We start from the raw sequence: 19,525 nt of genomic DNA, 5'->3' as shown, positions 1-19,525 counted from the left end.
ATGCTGAATTTCCACCTCTCTTTGACCATCTCCCCAACTCCTCCCCGGGCAAGCCTTCCCCAACTCCACAGGCCTCTGATGCCTCACCCCACCGGGAATGTGGGATGCTTTGGGGCAGGGATGCATGGGAAGGAGGCTGCTGAAAGCCCAAGGAGAGACCTCCCTGTCCCCTGCTCTTATCACCTCCTCTCAACCTGCCAACCCACCAGCCCTGGGCTTGCCGCTGCCGCCGTAGGCAGCCTCTGGCCTCATGGCCTCTGAATCTAGAAGAATCCCTCCCCACCCCTGCCCTGCACACCCAGGTTCAGCAGCAGTGGCCACTGAAGTGATGCTGAAAAATACTTGGAGTAAGACAACTAGGAGCCCCTGACCACTGGTGACACCCACCCCACTCCAGGCCCAGACTCCAGTCAGGCCTTCCACCAGCCCGTCCAGCAAAACCGGGAGTCCCGAGGAAGGCAGGCTTGGCCTCAGCTCCACCCTGATCTCTCTGGGCACAGAGAGTTCACATGGAGCCTGGCACAGAGGAGACGCTCAAAGTGCTTCGTAAGAGTCATTGTCACTGGTAGAACCGTCCCATTTCACAGGAGGGCCAGATGAGGCTCAAGCCATTAAAAAACCACCACCTTTGTGCAGTCTTCCAGGCTTTCTTTTCCTGGGTGGACTCCTCCTTCCTTTGACTTAGTTCCATTTCTCTTCAGTGCTCTGGACTGGGGCAGGGCCTGGCACTCAGGGGCTGGATTCCAAGGTTCAGTGGGGAGAGCGGGAGGGAGCAACTCTTGGGGCCGCAGGTGCTGTGTGGAGGCCTGGGTGTTCCATCTGCCTGGGGCCCTCCCAGTGGTGGCCCTGCCCTCTGGTGCCACACTGGCCTACTGAATAACTGAGAGTGTTAATGTGCATGGTGACAGCCGGGTCTCTGCCGCCCTATGACTGGACCTTCACTGTGTCCTTGCCCCTGCTCCCTGGGCAGCCTTCTGGGCCGGTCACATCACCACCAGCAGGTTAGTGATTACACTCTGGTAAAAGTTAACTAAGCACTTAGTGTGTTCCAGGCTGGGGTGCCGTGAAGACCAGACTCCATGGGGCTGCCCCACCAGGATGGGACAGGGTGTGCACCTACTGTGTGCCAGGCATGGGGTTGGTGCTTTCTCGAGCAGTGAGCTATGAGATAGGGGCTGCTCCTGCTTTCTGACAGGGGAGTAGGGCCCAGGGAAGTGGGGAGACTTCAAGCTCCCTGGCAGAAAATGCTAATGCATAGAGGAGAAGGGGCTGGACTTGAGGGAATCAGGAGAAGCTTGATCCAGGCGGCTCCCAACTCGCGGCTCCCGTCATGGAAGCATGACCGCACTGTGGGGAAGCTAGGCTATTCTTGGCTTTCCAGACACATCTCTGGTGTCCTGAGGAACTGCCTCTGAGGAGGTTCTGTCCTTTCTTGGCTCTTCACCCCGCTCCAGCCTGGAGCACCCTAAGCCATTCCATGTAGCACCCACCCACCTGCCTGCACAGTCCATGAGGCTCATTCCTGTCTTCAGGGACTCCCTGACCCCTGTACCTTCCCCTCTCACTGTGGTCACTTTAGGGGGCTCAACCCAGCTCCAGTTCTCCAGATGTGCCCACTCTGAGCCCTCTGGCCCTGCCTGCATGACCCCTCTATTGGGCCTAATTGCCCTGCAGACCAGGGGCACCAGGAGCCAACGCCCAGTGGCTTGCAGTGCAAGTGGGGCCCCGACCACTGCCTCAGCCTCTGGCCCACAGAGGCCAGAGCCCTCCCCCACAACCTCTCTGTCTTCCCACCTCGTCCCCAGAGGAAGAGGGGAGCAAGATGAAGCGGGGAGCCTAGAGATTCCCAGGTTCAGTTCCCCTCCCGACTGAAGCTCATCCTGTCCCAGCCCATGACCCACTCCTAGTTGGGCACTGTCTTTCCACAGCTCCTTCCCCAACTCTGGAGGACATCTCCAAACCATCCTGCTGCTGGACATCCTCCTGGAACTCTTGGGCAGCATCTATGGGCCTCAGTTTCCCCTTCTGTTGACTAGGTCATCATGGTGCCTCGAACATAATAGACCCTGGTTTTAGTCAGCTTTTTTTTGTTGTTGTTGCTGTGCCTAAACCATCTGACCAGAACAATTTTAGGGCAGGAAAAGTTTCTTTGAGGGCTCTCCTGGTTTCAGAGGTCATAGTCCATAGAAGGCCAGCTCCATTCCTCAGGGCTCGAGGTGAGGCAGAACATCATGGGGGAAGAGCTCACATAGTGATCAGAAAGCAGAGAGAGAAAGACTCCACTCACCAGATACAAATTTGCACCCCACAGCCACGCCCCCCAACCCCACCTCCTCCAGCCACCCCCACCTGCCTTCAGTTGCCACCCAGTTAATCCCACTAGGGGATTGATTCACTGATGGGCTCAAGGCTCTCATAACCCAGTTCTTTCCCCTCGGAAGCCCTTTGCATTGTCCCACTTGCGCTTTGTGGGGACACCCTCACATCCAAACCATAACAATGCTCAACAATGGCTTATTGAATCGATGAACTAAATAACAAATTCCTGGGTGTCTGCCTCACCTGAGTGTGGTGCACATCAAAGTCACTAATGGACTTCAAAGAGCCTTGCGAAGTTTGACAGTGTCATTTGGACATGAGGCGTCCACAACGCTTAGCAGGATATTGCTGTGGCAGGGTTTTATACCCCAAGCCCTCACCGGCCCCCCACTCCCTCCTGCACCTGCCCCTCCTCTCCATCCATATGTTCCACCCCAGACCCCACCCTCTCTCCTCCGGCCACTGTCTCAGTCCTATCGTGGCTGTCTGCCTCCTGTCTTCTCCTGTGTAATCCATCCTCCACCCGGTGGCAACTGAGTGATGTCTCTGAAGCACAAATTGGTCCCTGTCACTTCCTACTTAAAACTCTCCAGGCTCCTGATGGCTTCTGGGATAAGAGCTGAACCCTTGGTCCTGAGTAGGGGGCACTCTCTCTCTCCAGCCCATTGCTTAAGCCACTGGGCCTTGGCTGTGGGGGTGCCCCTGGCCTGCAGTGCCCTTCTCACTGCTTGCAAACCCAACTCCTCCTCCAGGAGCCCTACAGGATGCCTGCTCCTGAAAGCTTTCCCTGTCACCAACCTGCTACCGTATTCTCACAGCCCTTGGGTTCTGACTCTCACTGCCCCAGGGTTGTCTCAGTCTCCCTGTGCCCTTTCCTGGCCCCACTGGACTGACCCCCTGCTGCAGGATCTTGGGCATTTTGTATTCTTAATTCGCAGACAGTATCAGAGGCATTTGCTGGATGAATGCATGAACAAGCAGCTGCCCAGGCAGCAGGGACCCTGGGCTGCACCTTCAGGCCTCAGTGAGGAGTGAGCCACACAATGTCTCCTACCTGCTCTAGGGGGGCCTTCCTTTCTGAATGTGCCGCTGGACTGTAGGCATTTTACCTGTGAGTGCCAGGCTGTCCCTCCTGAGCCAGCCATGTGGCCTGCAGCAGGAGCTGCACCTGGAATTGTCCCAGGGTTTGCTGTAGGCTGAGGACAGCGTGGGAGCCCTGAAGTCAGATGCGATCTGAGGAACCCCCCACCCAGCTAGAGCTGCCTGGCCTCACACCCGCATGCACAGATCGGCCCTGCCCCTCCTGACTTCTGGGACATTTTATGGCTGGAGTAGTCAAGAAAAAATCCTCCACGCGGCCCTGTCCCAGGGACCCCGCACTGAGCCCCACCTCCATGCTCCTCTGACCAGGTCCCAGCCCCACCTTGTTGCCCTGGTCAGTCCTGCTGATGGTTTGGCCTACTCCACCACCCTACTCCCTCAGACCCACGTCCTGGCTCCCTGGCCTGGCCTTGCAGGTGCCAACTGCCTTCCCTTGAGTGTCACCCCGTCTGCGGCGGAGCTCATGCCTGACATGCCTCTGCTCGTGGTTCACACAGCAGCCTGCAAATCTGTGCAGTCCTGGGTGCCCAGGCCTGTGTGTGTGTGTGTGTGTGTGTGTGTGTGTGTGAGAATGTGTGTGTGTGTGTGTGAGAGTGTGTGTGTGTGTGTGAATGTGCAAGTGTGTAAGAGTGTGTGTGTGTGAGAGTGTGAGAGTGTGAGAGTGTGTGTAAGGAGCAAATGCTGCCCCACTCCACAACCACTGAAAACTGGGAGGGCTCAGAGAAGGGGTTCTGGCAGCAGGAGCCTAAGAGGGAAGAGACCCGGGTGGGCGCAGGGGTTTTCTGGGGGGGAGTAGGTGCCCTAGATGGGCCTTGCGGGGGAGGAGGGCAGGAAGGCTCTCAGCTGGGCAGGCCCAGGTGCCCCCTCTGTGCTGGGCTCAGTGCCAGCTTCCTACCCACCGTGGCCAGCCCTTGGGTGGGTATGGTTATGTCCATCTACTAGACTAGGAAATGCAGGTTCCGAGGGGCTCAGATGTGCCTGGGGTCGCCCAGGTGACCTGGACCCCAGCTCTGGCCCGTGTTTCGGCCCCTCGGGGAGGAAGCTGGGGAGAGTCTGGGGAGAAGGGGGAGGGAGGCTGGCGCCTATCACGAGAGGCACGGCAGCTGCTGACAGTGACTTTCCGGGGAGGGGTGTGGGATGGGGGGGCCTTCTGAGATGGTCCTCCGCCCCCCCCCCCCCCCGTGGGAGAGCCCTCACGACTAGAAGGTTCCCACCGCCCCTCCCCGAGAGGCAGGCAGTTGGCTCTTCAGAGGATAATTCCCCATTATACAGAGATATTTAGCCTAATAGGAGCCGACAGATCATTCAGGGCAGTAATGTACTCCGGCTTCAAGCGTTTAGTTTTCTCGACCTGAACTCCCAGATTAAAGGCTCCTTGCCTGTGCCCGCCCCGCACCGGTGCCCGTGACCTTGACTGCAGCAACGGGGTAGGTTTCTCCCTCCCTCCTTCCCTCCTCCTGCTTTGCTGGTCGCCTCCTTCTCTCCCTCCCTTTCTCTTTCTTTAAAAAAAAAAAGATATTTTCTTCTTAAATATGCAGTCAGAAAGCGGTTGCTTTAAGCCCTGAGTGCTTTGGGAACAGGCTGATTGTTCTCTGCTGCCAGCTAGACATGGGGACACAAGGCTCGCCCAGAGCACTTGCTCAGCCACATGGGGCGCCTGGACCCTCTGGCCAGGCAGATGGCCCTGCTCCCCCTGCCCACCTTCCTGCTGCAGGCTGGCCCACAGAGGCCTGGCTTGTGCTCACCCAATAGTCGGGGGACATGCTTGGTGATTGGCAGTTCCTCTGGTCTGGGCATCTGGGGGTAGACAGGGAATCCTAGTGGCTAGATTTGAGGGCAGATGGCAGCAGGGGCTGCATTCAAGGGCCTGCTATTGATCAAGAGGGCCGCTTCCAGAGCTGCCTGCTTCTGGCCCCTGCAGGGTCCACTTGCCAATTTGGTCTCTGTTTCTGCCCTTGTGTTGTCTCATATCCTCTTGATTTCTCTCTCTGTACCCCCCCATGTCTCCCTCGACTTACCAGACTGCCTATTTGAGTTGCCTCGTGCTTCTGCAGAGGCAGTGGGCCGGGGGGATGGCAAAGCACAGCATTTTGGGAATCAGTCAGTCCTGGGTTCAAATCCAGACTCAGCACTTAGAAGCTGTTTCTGTTCAATTTGATCTTGTGAATTGGGCCGGTTCCTTCATCTTTCTGGGCCTGCATTGCCTCGCCTATAGGGTGAGATACTTCCACTTGGCTTCCATCTTGAGCGCTCTGTGTGTGCTGTGATACAAATCAGGGGGACATTGTCCCCACCTGGTCAGCCCCAGCCCCCAGGAAGATTCCACCTCCTGCCCCAGTGCCTTCCTCCTGCCTCTGTGGCAGGCTCTGCCTTTTCTTCTGGAGCTCAGTTCTGGTGCAAAGCCAGTGTTTGGCCCTGATCTGGTTTGAAGGAGTCAGACTTAAGGGCTTGTGGCAAGACCATCAGGGGAAGAAGGGGAGAGGAGCGGGGCCCAAATAACCTGGGGAGAGAAGCCTTCTGGGCTGGGATTTGCCTCCTCGTGGTTTTTTTTTTGGGGGGGGGGCGGGGAGTGAGAAAGAGAGCCCTAACTTGCAGGGCTGGGGAGCCCTGGCAGCTGGGAACTCCTGGGGACATTCCTGCTCCTCCCAGGCAGGGATGGCAGGATGGCAGGATGGTCCTAAGCTTGGAAGAAGAGGGGTCCCTAGGTATGAGGCCATCAGGAAAATCTGGGGCTGATGTGCTGTGGGGCCCAGAGCTCCCTCGCTGGGCCTCGGTTCGCTCTTGTGCTGAGTGAGATTAGTCATGGTGCCCTGTCGCCTCACAGTGGGGGCTGGGGATCCACCTGGGGAGTAGATGGGGGTGTCCCGTGCTCTGTAGTGTAGTGATAGTAATAATTGTCACTCTGGGCATTCTTCCCTTCCCTTGACTCTCCGTAACGCCCACTTTGACCCATATGATCCAGCCCTGGTTCATACGTTGACAGTAAGACACCTAGGACAAAAAGCAGCTTCTCCATTGAGTACACATTCCCACCCAATACACCTGGTCTGCAGACCTTGGTTGCATGCCTATAGGGACGTGGAACTCACTTCTCCACAAACTGGACAGAGATTTCTCTCTCTGGAATCTATTTCTCACCGGGTTTGCTCTCTGGGCCTAACAATGCCATATCACTTTGTCAGGGACCTGAGATCCTGACCAGGTCCCTGAGTCTTCTCCAAGGGACATGGGCTCATCTTCCTGGTGAGGCGCCTCTAAGCAGATTCCATCTTCTGGCGACTGGGCATGGTTCTCTCTAAGTGGCTGGACCATCTCAAAAGCTAGAGCAGCTGGTCCCAGCTGGCACCAGGACCTCTGGGCCCCCAGATGATTTGCACAGCTGCACCCTGAGCAGCTGGTCCTTGGAGCTACTCACAGGACCCCACCCGCCCCCCCATAATCTGGTAACCCTCTTGTCTACTTTGCTGTCATAGGGCGAGCAGAGGACTTTGAACAGGGGACCCTGCCTCCCTAATTGACCCCTTCCAGAGTGGATCTACCTGCAAGACTCTATCGTAGTTTCTGACAAACACGTTGTTCCAGGCAGGACCAGGGACCAGCACTCAGACGCTATGAGAATCCTGGCAGGGTCGCCAGTCCCACCTCCTCACCACGTTCTTGGACGTGGCTGTTTAATGAACCACTGAGCACCTGGCCTTTTTTTCTGTCTTATCTACGAGAATGTCATGAGGTCTCCTGGCTGGAGCCCCTGTCATCTTTGATGGGTAGTTACCCGAGCAAGACCAGGGGGTGAACTCAGAGGCTTGCCACCGTCTTTTCTAGCGTTCTGTGTAGCATTTCTAAAATGTCTTATTAGAATGCATGTGAAACTTACTAGCTTAAGCCCAAATGAGCTTTTTAGCTCCTTTCTGAAAGCAGGGGCAGGGTGCTAAGATTTATAAAGGCCCGTTATTGACGGCCATCATTCCTCTGAATCTTCATCTCAGCTTTGTGTGGGAGGATTATGGTTGGTGCGTTCAAGATGAGGGAACAGAGCCCAGGGAAGGGAAAGACCGCACGCAGGGGAAGGGCTGGGACTCAAACCAGGATGGCCTGACCCCTCCTCCGGCCTTTCCCACATGCTGCTAAAAGTCCTCAGCGCCTGTCCTGTCCCTGGGAGCAGTCTTATCTCCTGACACCTGAGGGTGACAATCTGCCCCTCCCTGTGTGCCATGTACAGGACGGGGGAACAGAATGGGGTCTTGGGGAAGGAAGATGGCCCCCGCAGGGGATGTGAGACTCAATCAGGAGGGGTAGGCGGCTCCATGGGCGGCTCATCTGCTTGGTATTTTTTAATAGGTATTTTTAATTTGGTGGGGGGTGGGTCTGGTTGTAAAAGCAGTACCGTCTGTGGTTGGAGATCCAAGAGTCATCCTTGATTCCTCTCTAGCACCCAGCTCTTGGGGAGCAGCTCAGCCTCCTCCACTGAGAAGCTCCAGAGAACTGTAAACGTGGAGGAAACATCACCACACGTCCCTGGTTAAAACCCTTCAGTGACTTTTCATGGTGTTTGGGATATAAGATCCCCAACCCTCACCTTGGCCCTTGGGATCCCAGCCTCCCTCACGCCTCAGTTCCACCACGTACCTGCAAAGGCAAACTCTTCAGGAAGATGGTCTCTGATCGTCTGGCTAGAGGGTCCCCCAGCCCCACCCCAAGTATTCTCTCACCTCACCAGGTCTTATGGTCTTCATTGCGCTGGTCACTCTTTGGAATTATTTATTGATTTGCTTCTCATTCTGTATCCCTTGACCTCATAACAATATCAAATGAGTCTGTTTTGCACCCCAGTGAAACCCCAGCACCTCTAATACACATACCTACATTTAGCAGGTGCTCAGAAGAGTTTTGTGAATGAATGAAAAAGTTACACAGAAACTGAGCACCGTGTGTGGCGCACGCCTGTAATCCCAGCGTCTCAGGAGGCTGAGGCAGGAGGATTGCGAGTTCAAAGCCAGCCTCAGCAACTTAGCAAGGCCCTGAGCAATTCAGCGAGACCCTCTCTCTAAATAAAATACAAAATAGGGCTGAGGATGTGGCTCAGTGGTTAAGTGTCCCTGAGTTCAATCCCTAGTACCAAAAAAAAAGTAACAGAGAAACATGTAAAGGAGAAACAGGAGATGATGCAATTGTGGTTACTGGAGCAGTTAATGATATAACAGTTGTGTGCATGTAGTGTACGCATAAGCCGGAAGTCACCTGCCTTTTAAATGACAGGTTTGGGATGCTTGGGCCGGAAGCACCACAGCTGTGGGAGACACACGTGCGTGAACACATGCCTGGTTCCTTCCGTAGCCATGTGACCTCGGGTGAGGTCTTTCAGCTTTGGGGCCTCAGTTGCTCACCTGTGGACGGAGGCTGCCTGCCTGGAGGCAGGAGCCTGGATGCCACAGATGCCACGGTCTCCTGAGGTCAGCCTTTGCCTGTGGCTGGAGTCCTGCGGGCAGCGGGGCCCAGAGCCTGCCTGCAGGGGCTGGAGGTGTTGATTGAAGTCTACCTCCACACACGGCTGCTCCCTGCTGTCCTCTGAGGTGAGGATCTCACCCAGGCAGGAGAGCGTGGTCCCAGCTCAGGAAATTGGTGGAAAAACCAGAGACGAGCTTTGCTGCTGGAGGGTGGCTCAGGCTCACAGTCAAGGTCTCTTGGATGCATCAGTAGCTTTGATTTGATAAGTTTTATTTTGTGTGTGTGTGTGTGTGTGTCCTTGTTTTTTTCAAAGACTTCCCTTTGATGTAGTTATTTCTTCAGTTTTTTTTCTTTCAATTGCTATAAAAAAATTTTTCCATGAAATAAAAGAAGAATAACCCAGCACATTCCTGTTTCCGCCACTCCAAGGCAACGGCTGCTCCCCCCGGGGCCCCTGTGCTTTTCCTGGGAAGACAGTAATGGAATGTGGCAGAATGTTCGGGAGGTAGATGCAGCTCTTGACCTCAGGGGAATAACTTCATCCCTCTGTGCCTCAGTTTCCTCATCCAGATGATAAAGGGAAGAATAATTGCTCTGCGTATGGCCACTGCAGGAGTTAGCATTTGTAAGGCGCTTAGAGGGTGCGTGGCCCTTAGCAAGTGCCCTGTGTGCACTTCTTAGGTAAGACGTGGAAATAAACAGAAAGGCCAGGAGTGGTCACATGGCTTCTCCAGGCCTCGGCTCCTCCCCTGAGAAATGGAGTGTGCCATGCTACAGCCACACGGGTGGGGGTGACGGTGTGAGTGCAACAAGCAGAGCCCCTGCCCCCTGCACCTCAGCCCACCTTCACCCATTTTCTCAGTTTCCTGCTCCATGTAGTTAGGGGAACACAGCTCGGCACCCCATTTCTAATGGCTGAGTAATAGTCTCTTGGTTATTTTTGGTACTGGGGATTGAACCCAGGGGTGCTTAACCACTGAGCCACATCCCCATCCCCTTTTAAATATTTTATTTAGAGACAGGGTCTCACTAAGTTGCTTAGGGCCTCGATAAGTTGCTGAGGCTGGCTTTGAACTCGCAATCCTCCTGTCTCAGCCTCCTGAGCCGCTGGGATTACAGGCAGGTGCCACCACGCCCGGCTTGAGTAATATATTCTTTAGAGGAGAGGGTCCCCTCCAGTGTGGGATGTGTCGGCAGGCTCCAGTGTCACTCTGTTATATAACCCTGCAGTGAACAGGTGTCTTTCCCTCTGGGGACGATTTCCCCAGACAATCTCGGGGACTTTCACTGAGTGCAGGCCAGGGGCAGCAGCTGGGAGAAGCAGGTTCAGTCAAGAGTTGCCTGACACCCTTCCCCAGGGGCAGCAGTGTGGGGATCAGGGCGCCATGGAGGGTGGAGTGGGAGTCGGAGGAACCAGGTTCTGCATCTGCCTCTGCCACCATCCCTCGGGCGACTATGGGAAAGTCCCCTCCGCTCTCTGGATCTCCTTTTCCTATGGACTGTGGCTGGGAAGGGCATGAGAGTTGGCCTGAGCTATGTTGTCCAGTACCGTAGCCACGGGCCACCTGTGGCTATTGAAATAAAAATGTAAATTAACACAAGGAAAGAAAAAATAAAGTCACAGCATTTCCATACGAGCCCACTGCTGGTGGCCACTGTGGGGGACAGAGAGCACAGGTACAGAACACCTGCTGGGGGGCTGGGCTGGAGCCCGTTCCCAGGTCCGCTCAGCCCTGATGTGCTGCGGTCCTGGATCCCCGTCCTTGTGCCATGGTGGGGAGCCACCTGGAGCTCGGGGCGCGAATCGAGGCCTAAGGAGTTGATGGGACCTGGAGGGACCTGGGGAGGGTGACTTCCCAAGGCCAGGCCTCTGGAAGGGTGGTGTGGAATCACCACGCCCCGTCTCCCTCCCAGAGGCCTCCGGTGGCCTGGAAGAGAGGCTGGGGTCCAGAGGGTGGCCCGCGATGGGCCCAGAGACCTGGTGCAAAGGCAGAGTCTGTGGCCCCTGGTCCCCGAGTGCAAGGGCACTTGGACACGCAGGACTCGCTGTCCACGCTAGAAGCACAGCCCTCGTTCCCCAGGTGGAGCGCCGTCCCCATTGGTATGTCTCGGGAAGTCCAGACTAGGGACCACAGGGGGCTGCCTTGGTCTGCAGGGCCGCTCTGGCTGCCTCCGCCCTGGGCTGAGTCCGGCCTCTGCAGAGGCTGCCCAGCAGCCTGCAGGGACCTGGGGAGGGGGACTAAGACGCCAGGGTGAGGAGCAGATGAGGGACTCGCCCAAAGTGTGGCCCCATCCGCCGACTCCCTGGGCCCATGAGCCCCTTGTCCTCCACGGGGACTCCACTGCTCACTCTCCGTCCCCTCTTCTCTAGGACCCTGTGGCCATGTCCTGGCGGCCTTGAGCCTGTGGGCTGCACGGCCTCCTGCCCACATCTCCAGACCAGCTCCCGAGCCTGCTCTTCTCCCCACCCTCCTGGAGCTTCAGGACAGCAGAGAACAGCAGCAGTCACGGTAGGTGACCTCCCCAGGCTGCCCACTCCCTGGCTTGAAGGAATACCTATGCTAGTTGGTCCCTAGAAGAGGGACCTTTCTAAACACTATCTGTCAGAATCCCTTAGGTTATAAAGAGCAAAAATAAAAACAAAACCAAACAAGAACAACCTATTTTAATAAACTAAAATTATCAGCTCATGTAACCAAAATGATAGGCTGGGCTTCAGGCAGGGCTTGATCCAGTGGTTCATGTGAACGGGATCTGGTTTCTGCCTACATTCCTTCATGCCTTTTCCTTGGTGATGGCTGACCCTAGTGACATTTGACGTGATCTGGTGGAAAGATGTCGTTTCTGGGGCAGTGTGCTTCTAGGTTTAAATCTGGGGTTGAGGGTGAAGGAAAAAAAAAATCTGCTTCCATGCTAGAACAGATAAAAGATCAACGGTAGATGTCTTTGGACTTACTGGCCGTGTTTGGATTATCCTGAACCTTTGACTGTGTCCACCAGGCTGGGTCTGGGGTCCTGGTCTACTGACCTTCCCTAACCATGTGATCAGTAAGGAAGAAAGAATGTTTCCAAGGATGTCAGAAGGACTTTTAGGGACTTTCTGACTGGAGAAGGGAGACTTCTTTCCAACTTGGAGAGACAAATAACAAATGATCATGATAGATGGAGTCTGCCCAGGTGGGACAGCTTGCGGCCAGTCCTAGATAGATATGAACATGCTGTGAATGCTTAGACAGATTCCTATGCCTCTCTGAGCTTCCGTTTCCTTACCTGATAACGTCCTTAACTAGCAGGGGTGCTATGGGAACTACCAGAGATGATGTATGAAAACACCAGCTTCTAGCAGGAACTTAGTGAGTCCTTCTTCCCCTTCCTACCTCTGTCCCCAGGGAGTTTGGGACATCTCTATTTTCTTCACATTTAGAAGGGGCTGCCTAGGAAATGTCACGGTCTCCAAGGAGGGGGGAATGGTGGGCTGCGAGGCTCCACATCCAGCCCCTGGGGAGGGGGGTTCTGGCTGTCGAGGGATCTGTCCAGGCCACCAGTTAGCACAGGATGGCGAGCCTGTGTCCCCGACCTTCTCTCCCCAGAGATCCTCTTCTCCGCTAACCCTCAGCCCTGTGGTTCCTCGACCTGTGATGCCTTTCTTGCTCTCTACTCATCTTTTTTTTCTCTTTTTTAATGTTATTGTATTTTTTATACATTTGATTTTATTTATCTTTACGTGGCGCTGAGGATCAAACCCCGGGCCTCACACATGCCAGGCGAGCGCTCTACCACTGAGCCCCAGCCCCAGCCCCCATCCTGTTTTTCCAGGGCCACTTCAGGTCCCTTCTTTTCCACGAAGCGTCTGCTGACTGTTCCAGCCAGTGGTTATCTCCCCTTCCAGGTAGGAAGACCAAGGCTCAGTGTGCCTTTCCTCACAGAGATTCTACTGGTTCCTGCATCAGTGCCGAAGGGTGTTGCTCTTTTTGCCTTGACTGCTAGGAAGCTCGTAGACAGTTGGTGGTCCATCTCTGATAAGTATTCAGGGTGAAAGTTGCCCAATAACCTTATCTCTTATTTTGCCTTCCTTCTTCCAATGTTTTCCTTGTCCTGATTTCTGCTCTTCCTTTTTAGCTTGTGATTCGGTTCTCAGTGGCCTCAGAGTCTTTGGGAGGAGGCAGGTCTAAATCACCAAGAGTGGTGGTGAACAAGACATTGACACCGACTGTAGCCAAATGTGAGGTCTTTGCCTTCCTAGGGCCAGCTGGGGTAGGGGCTCTCCCCGGGCCGGGGTGGGGCCTGTCTACCAGGAGACACCAACGCCTGACCGTGGTGGCCTGGTACAATGCCCGCCCTGCCCTCCGTGGGCTGGGATCCGCTCTGTTCGGCTCCCAGCCCTCTTCCCTCCTCCCTCCCCGTCTTATCAGAAGCTAATGAAAGAGGCTGGGAAACCCAATCCTCTGGTAATTAAATTTACTTAACGGGTATTCAAGTGGAGTAATGAGAAGTTTAATGCAGTGATTAGATTTTTCTTTAATTAATTAAAATGAGAGCCATGTGTCTTGCCAGCAAACCAACTTGACCCCATGCTTGAGAGCAGCCGGCGGAGGCAGTGGGCTGCTTGGCCAAGTGGGCGGTGGGTCAGGGCGACGCTGCCCCGCCCTGGCGTGGCGTCCTCCGGAGTCAGCCTGGCTCTGATGTCCACTCAGGCCAGCCAGCTCCTGTTTCTGAGCCTCACAAGCACCAGGGACTGTCACCCGGGGCCCAAGGATCCAGTCCCCGACTTTGTCAGACAGGAGGGTCAGCCAGGGGTGCGGGAAGGGAGAAGGAGGACGACTTCCGTCCCTGGCAGGAGGAGGTAGCTCAGGTGGCGCATCTCAGTGCCACCAGCCAGTGGGTACCTTGGCCTGCAGGTTCCCCCAGGCCCGGGTCGGCCCTGATCATCCGGGCTCACAGAGGTGGGGGAGGGTAAGAAGAAATCTGAGACCACCCACAAAGCACATCCCCCTCTGGGCTTGGAGATAGGTCCCCAGGAGGCTGGCCAGGCGCTGGTTCCTGGAGGCCCAGGGCAGGTGTGGAGACGCACTCCCTCCTCCAGCTCCTCTGCCGTGGCCAGGCAGTGGCCCCTCCAGAGGGGACCTTTCAAAGCAGCCGGTAAGCTGGGAGAGTCCTGGGCTTGCACAGTGTGGGCGGGAAACGTCCTTGTTGAGCTGTGGGCCCTGCTCCTGGACAGACTGGACCGTGGTCCTGGTCCTACGCTGAGCTCTGACCACACACTGGGCCAGCGGAGGACCAGGTGCTGGGGTGGGAGGAGTGGGTGGCCCTGGCTGACCATTCTGCCAGCTCCGCTGGCTGTGGGCACGACTGCTGTGCCAGAGCCCACTCGGAAATGGCCAAGACAAACCAGGCACGGTCCCTGCCCACAAGGCTGGTGGGGAGGCCAAAAAAAAACTTACCAAATAAAACAGAGATAAGAGCACCAAGTGCCCAGAGCTCGGGAGGGGGTGGCCCAGGGCATGGGTGGCATTTAGAGCAGTCCTCGGGAAGCAGGCGGGAGGTGGAGGTGCTGGAGGCTGGATCAGGGCCACTGAGAAGTGAGGAGGGTGGCACCTTGCAGGACTTGGTGGCCACCCTAGAACTGGCCGTGACCCTCATTCATGATGAGCCAAGGAACTCGTGAGTCAGGGGTGACCACATGCTGGACACTGGGCTGGTGAGGACAGCGTTCAAGGGAGGCTCGTGTGTCCGTTTCACAGAGGAGGACACCGAGTGCAGCCCTGGCGGGTGCTGCTGGGCCTGAAGCAGCCAGGTGGGCGGTTCCAGGCTGCACATGGTGTCCCGGGTCCCGTGTCCTGGGAGCTAGCTGAGAGCTGAGGTCTCGCTTCTTGCCCATCCTTCTTCCCCACCTGGGTGGACACAGCCTGGGCCCTGGCAGGGTCCCGGGAGCCTGGCTAGTCAGACTGGCAGCCAGGTCGGTGGGTGGGGGTCTCCGGCTGCAGCTGGGGTCAGGGTGGGGGAAGTGAGGTGGGTCTTGGTGGGGCAGGGACTGGGCATGGGGCTGAGGGACTGCCCCAGGAGTGAACGTCTTCTGCTTTCTTCCCTCGGACGCCCCACACCCCTTCTCTCATTCCAAGGCTCAGCCCTTTCTGAAGACCTATCTGAAGCCACCCCGGCTGCCCCCCTCCCCCTTCCCCTCCCCCACCTCCCTCCCCTCCCCCTTCCCCTCCCCACCTCCCTCCCCTCCCCCTTCCCCTCCCCCACCTCCCTCCCCTCCCCACCTCCCTCCCCTCCCCCTTCCCCTCCCCCACCTCCCTCCCCTCCCCCTTCCCCTCCTCCACCTCCCTCCCCTCCTCCTTCCCCTCCCCCACCTCCCTCCCCTCCCCCTCCCCCATCTCCTGCTCCCTCCCTCATGCAGAGGAACTGAGGTCACAAGCTCCGCCTCTCATGTTGCAGGCAGGAGAGGGCCTGGGATTGCATTGTCTGGAGTTGACTCTTCAGCCACACACTGTTGTGTTATTTCCCAGGGACAGGGGACCTGGGGAGGCAGGAGCGCTCTGTACTTAAGTGGGGTCCCCTGGGACCACCCTCCCTGGGTTCCAGGTGCTCTGAACCCCACAAAGGCCTTGAAGCTGGGTCACATCCACAGGTGACGTGGCCAGGCGTGGGAACTCGGCCAGGTCACACTGCTGACTGCAAAGTGGGGCTGCCCAGGTCCTGGGCTCCAGCCAGCCCCTCCGTGACGTGATGGGTGGTGGGGCAGCTCCCCCCCTCTCTCTTCAAGGCCCCCCCATCCTCCTCCCTCCCAGCATCCCCTGCCACTTCCCGCCTTGTCCTGTGCTCTGGACAAAACCAGTGACTCCCAGCACCCCCTCCAGCTGTCCCTGTCCCCCGGAGGGACTCTCCCCTTGTTCCCTCCACCCACGTGCCTTTAGCCTTTTAGTCTGGGTCCTGATGCCTCTCTGGACACCCTGTCTGCCTGGGCCCCCCAGGGCCGCCCCCTCCTCTGGACCCCCTCTGCAGCTTCCTGCCTGCCCCCTCTTAGATCCGGCCTCTGTGCAGACTTGAGGTCAGGGGAAGTCACTCCCAGGGCTTGACACACAGTAAGTGCTCAGGAGGTCACTGGAGTCCTCTACAGACCTGTCCCTTCCCTTGCTCACTGCTGCTCCTCTGCTGTCCTGGGTCCTCTGGCCCCTCGCAGGGTTAGTCTCAGCCCTGCCCACCATCCCCGAGGAGACCAGCCCCTGTCCCCGTGAGAGGGACGCCTCCGGCTCCAGGGACTCCTGTGCCCTCCACGGCCCAGGGCCTTGGGGAAGGTGCAGGGCCACAGGCTCAGAGGCCAGGCTGAGAGCCCAGCAGGTGCAAAGGCCTCACCTGTTAAACGAGGGGCTGACACACCCACCCGAGGGTGGCAGGAGGATCAAGTGAGGCTCAGAGCACAGCCCCTGACAGCGTGCACTCCCTAGATGTCACCTGTCACCACTGCCGCCTGAGCAGTGGCCCCACGAAGGCAGGGTGTGTGGTGGTGGCGGTGGAGGGTTCAGAGAAGGTTTCCGGAAGGTGGGGACACAGGAGCAACATGGAAGATGAGGCACAGGGGGCAGGAGAGGGCAGTCCAGGAAGAGGGACAAGCAGGTATTTTCTCAAGCAAAAAAAAAAAAAAAAAAACCACCTGCCCCAAAGCAGAAGCGTATCCTGTAAAATAGGAAGGTCCCCTTTGGCCCTTACACTGCCCTCTGCCAAGGTCCCGCTATTATTGGTCTGGTGTGTCTCCTTCTAGAACTTTTTATCTGCCTTTACAAAAATTGGTCATGTATTTAAAAAAAAAAATAGGTGGAATTGGTTTTTGTAGCATGACTCTACAAGTCCCATTTCTCACTCGCCAGCGTATTGTGGCATCTGTCAATGTCACGACACACAGATCTGCCATGTTCTTTTTAATCGTTGCCTAATATTCCATTGTTTGAACAGAGTGAAATTTATGTAACTAGTCCCAGGTTGATGGATATTTAGGTTGGCTTCCATTTTTCACTCTTGCAAATAATGCTTCCGTGAGCATCCTTGTAGATACATCTTACTGACACACGTAGGCATTTCCATAGCATAGATTTCTAGATGTGGAGGGAGTTACCGGGAAAGAGTATGCTTGTTAAATTTTGACAGTTACCGCCGTTTTGCTTTTCCAAGTGATTGGACCAGTTTAGACGCCCACACTGGTCTCTGAGAGTGACCGTTTCCCCACACTGTCCAGGACATTATCAGTCTGGTTAATTTTTGCCTCTCTAGAAAAATCCCTCTCTGTGGTTCCGGCACTCAGTTAGCTTCTCCCCCGTGAGGCCGCGCATCTCTCCCTGCAGTTATTGGTCATCTGTATTTTTCCTCTGTGAATTGACTGTTCAGATCCTTTGCCCATTTTTCTTTTCTTTTAGCCTTTTCCTTATTGTTATAAAGGAGCTTTTAGTATATCAGGAATTTTAAAACTTTCCCCTGTCCTGTGTGCAGAAATAGTGTCCCCAGTCGGCCGTTTGTCTTTTTAACTTTGTTTAGGGTACCTTTGGCCGTAGAGAAGCTGTAGATCTTTATTTAGTCAAATCTGCCAGAGTTCTCCTCTGGGCTTCTGAGTTCTGCATCTGGCCTGGCGAGACTTCCTGTGAGGGGTTTTTAAGCAGAAGAGGGATGAGGTCAGATCTGTGACTGGGAGGGGTTGTTCCGATTTCCCACGAGTGGCAGTGGGCGGAGGGGGGGACAGAGAGCAAGAGGACAGATGCAGTGGAGACCCTTAGGTCTCCACTGGATGGGGATGGGGCAGGATGGAGCTGCGGGAGAATGAGGGAGAAGATGAGTTTGAGACGGGATCTGGAATTGGCTGACCGTGGACGTGACGCTGACAGAGGGAAAGAGGAAGGACCCTGGAGTGATACTCGGGTGTTTGGCTTGGGGACAGCCAAGGCCACCCCACCCTGAGCTGGAGTCAGGACTGGTGCACAGGGGCACTTACATGTGAGCCCTTCCGTGTGCACACACATGTACATGCTCCAAGAGCATCTTGGGGGATTCTAGAGACGGTACATCTGTCCTGTGGTTCTGTGGAGGAGGGTGCCCTCTTCTTGGGGAGTATCTGTACCGGGAGCCATCGCGCTCTCTGGGTCGCTTGCCGTCTCTTTGATCTCTGCTACTTTATGAAGTCTGGTTTGAATGACGAGGACCAGACCAGAGATGGGAAGTAACCTGCTAAGGGTCACAGAGCTGGTCAGTGGCAGAGGGAAGATTTTTTTAGCCAACTTAGATCCAACGCTCCATAGACACGACTCCTGCCGATGGCATCGAGGAGCTTCCTTTCATTTCCAATGTGACCAACCCAATGTCATCGGGGACTCTTGGGGACGGTTGCTGGAGCTCTGGTGCCTGGACTGGAGGTGCAGCCCCATTCTTTATGAGGCAAGTCATTCCACATTTCTGGCTTCAGTCTCCCCATTCTGAAAATGGGGACAGTCACAACAGTGGCCTCCTAGACATGCTGTGGAATTAAGTCAGTATATAGAGAGCCCTTGGCACAGGGGGGCTTTCCTGGGTGCTACCTGGTATCGGTGACAGTGGCAGCAATAGCGATCGTGCCCACTCACCTTGATGTCTCCTCCTCTCCCCACCACCCATCCGTGCCACCCCATCCCTGTGCCGGCTCCTCCTCAGTCCCCACAGGAACTTCTTTCACCATGAGCCTTTGAACCTCTGTCCTGTTTTCAGCCCCAAAGCCTTTGGTGGACACTGAACTAAAGCCCAATCAATCAGCAGGAGCCATTCAGAGGAAATGGGTTCACCTTGCCCTCGGGGACTTCTTCCCCAAGCCGTTCTGCTCAGGGCACTTTCCACCAGCCTGTGCACTCACCCACCACTGCCCGGCTCCTGAGAACCACACCGGAAAGCTCACGTTTAAAACCCCTTCCTCCCTGAGGAGGGTCTCCTGGAGCCAGGGGTCTGAGCTGACCCCAGCCCAGCTGACCCCAGTTTAGCCAAGAGCCATCCCCAGATCCCTGACCCTGGGACAGTCGTTCTTTCCATCACTGGCCAAAGCACTGTCCACAGGGAATAAAAGTAGAAAGCAACCAGGTACAGGGGCACACGCCTGTCATCCCCGTGGCTCAGGAGGCGGAGGCTGGAGGATCGCGAGTTCAAAGCCAGCCTCTGCAACTTAGTGAGACTCTGTCTCTAAATAAAATACACAAAAAGGGCTGGGGATGTGGCTCATGGGTTAAGCGCCCCTGGGTTCAATCCCCGTACCAAAAAAAAAAAAAAAAAGAAAAAGAAAAGCACGAAAGGCACAGCAGATTCCAGATTCCAGAGCAGGGCGTCTCCTCTTGAGCTTAGCTAAGCAAATCCAGTAGCTTGAGACCCGTGGATGCAAGGTGTCCAAACTGGGTGAGGACCTCGGCCAGGCAACTTCGCCTTTACTCACTTACCACGGTGGATTCCTCATCCTCTAAACGAGTTCCCAGATAAATAAAGCCTCTTAGGAAAATGTCGAGCCATGACTGCCGTTTCCTTGTCTGATTTTCTTTCCAGTTTGGGGCATCAGCCTCGCCCTTTAATTCTTAACCAAAACAGAGATAGAGCCTGTTTATCCTCCCCAACACGGAGCAGCCGCACCCAGCAGCCTGCACCCCAGTGCCTCCGAGAGGGG

The 19,525-nt window shown here is 55.9% G+C and overlaps 1 protein-coding gene across 6 annotated transcripts in view; it reads left to right on the top strand.

The window, feature by feature from the left end:
• Positions 1-19,525, top strand: part of Lingo1 (leucine rich repeat and Ig domain containing 1) — a 190,255-nt gene that overhangs the window by 106,442 nt on the left and 64,288 nt on the right. For 4 of the 6 annotated variants that reach the window (XR_013438683.1, XR_013438684.1, XM_078049242.1 and 1 more), the window contains one exon: positions 11,237-11,375. Coding sequence is in view for 1 of the 6 variants with exons in the window: in XM_078049240.1 (XP_077905366.1) it covers positions 14,508-14,526 (19 nt within the window). In the remaining 5 variants the exon portion in view is untranslated. Of the gene's footprint in view, positions 1-4,827; positions 4,848-11,236; positions 11,376-14,507; positions 14,527-19,525 lie in introns of those variants that run through there. The other 2 variants (XM_078049243.1, XM_078049240.1) reach the window with 2 other exon arrangements.

The sequence above is a fragment of the Ictidomys tridecemlineatus genome, chromosome 5 (genome assembly GCF_052094955.1).
Source record: "Ictidomys tridecemlineatus isolate mIctTri1 chromosome 5, mIctTri1.hap1, whole genome shotgun sequence".
Classification (NCBI taxonomy): domain Eukaryota; kingdom Metazoa; phylum Chordata; class Mammalia; order Rodentia; family Sciuridae; genus Ictidomys; species Ictidomys tridecemlineatus.
The sequence above is the reverse complement of the archived record's forward strand: the minus strand, read 5'-3'. Positions and strand labels throughout refer to the sequence as shown.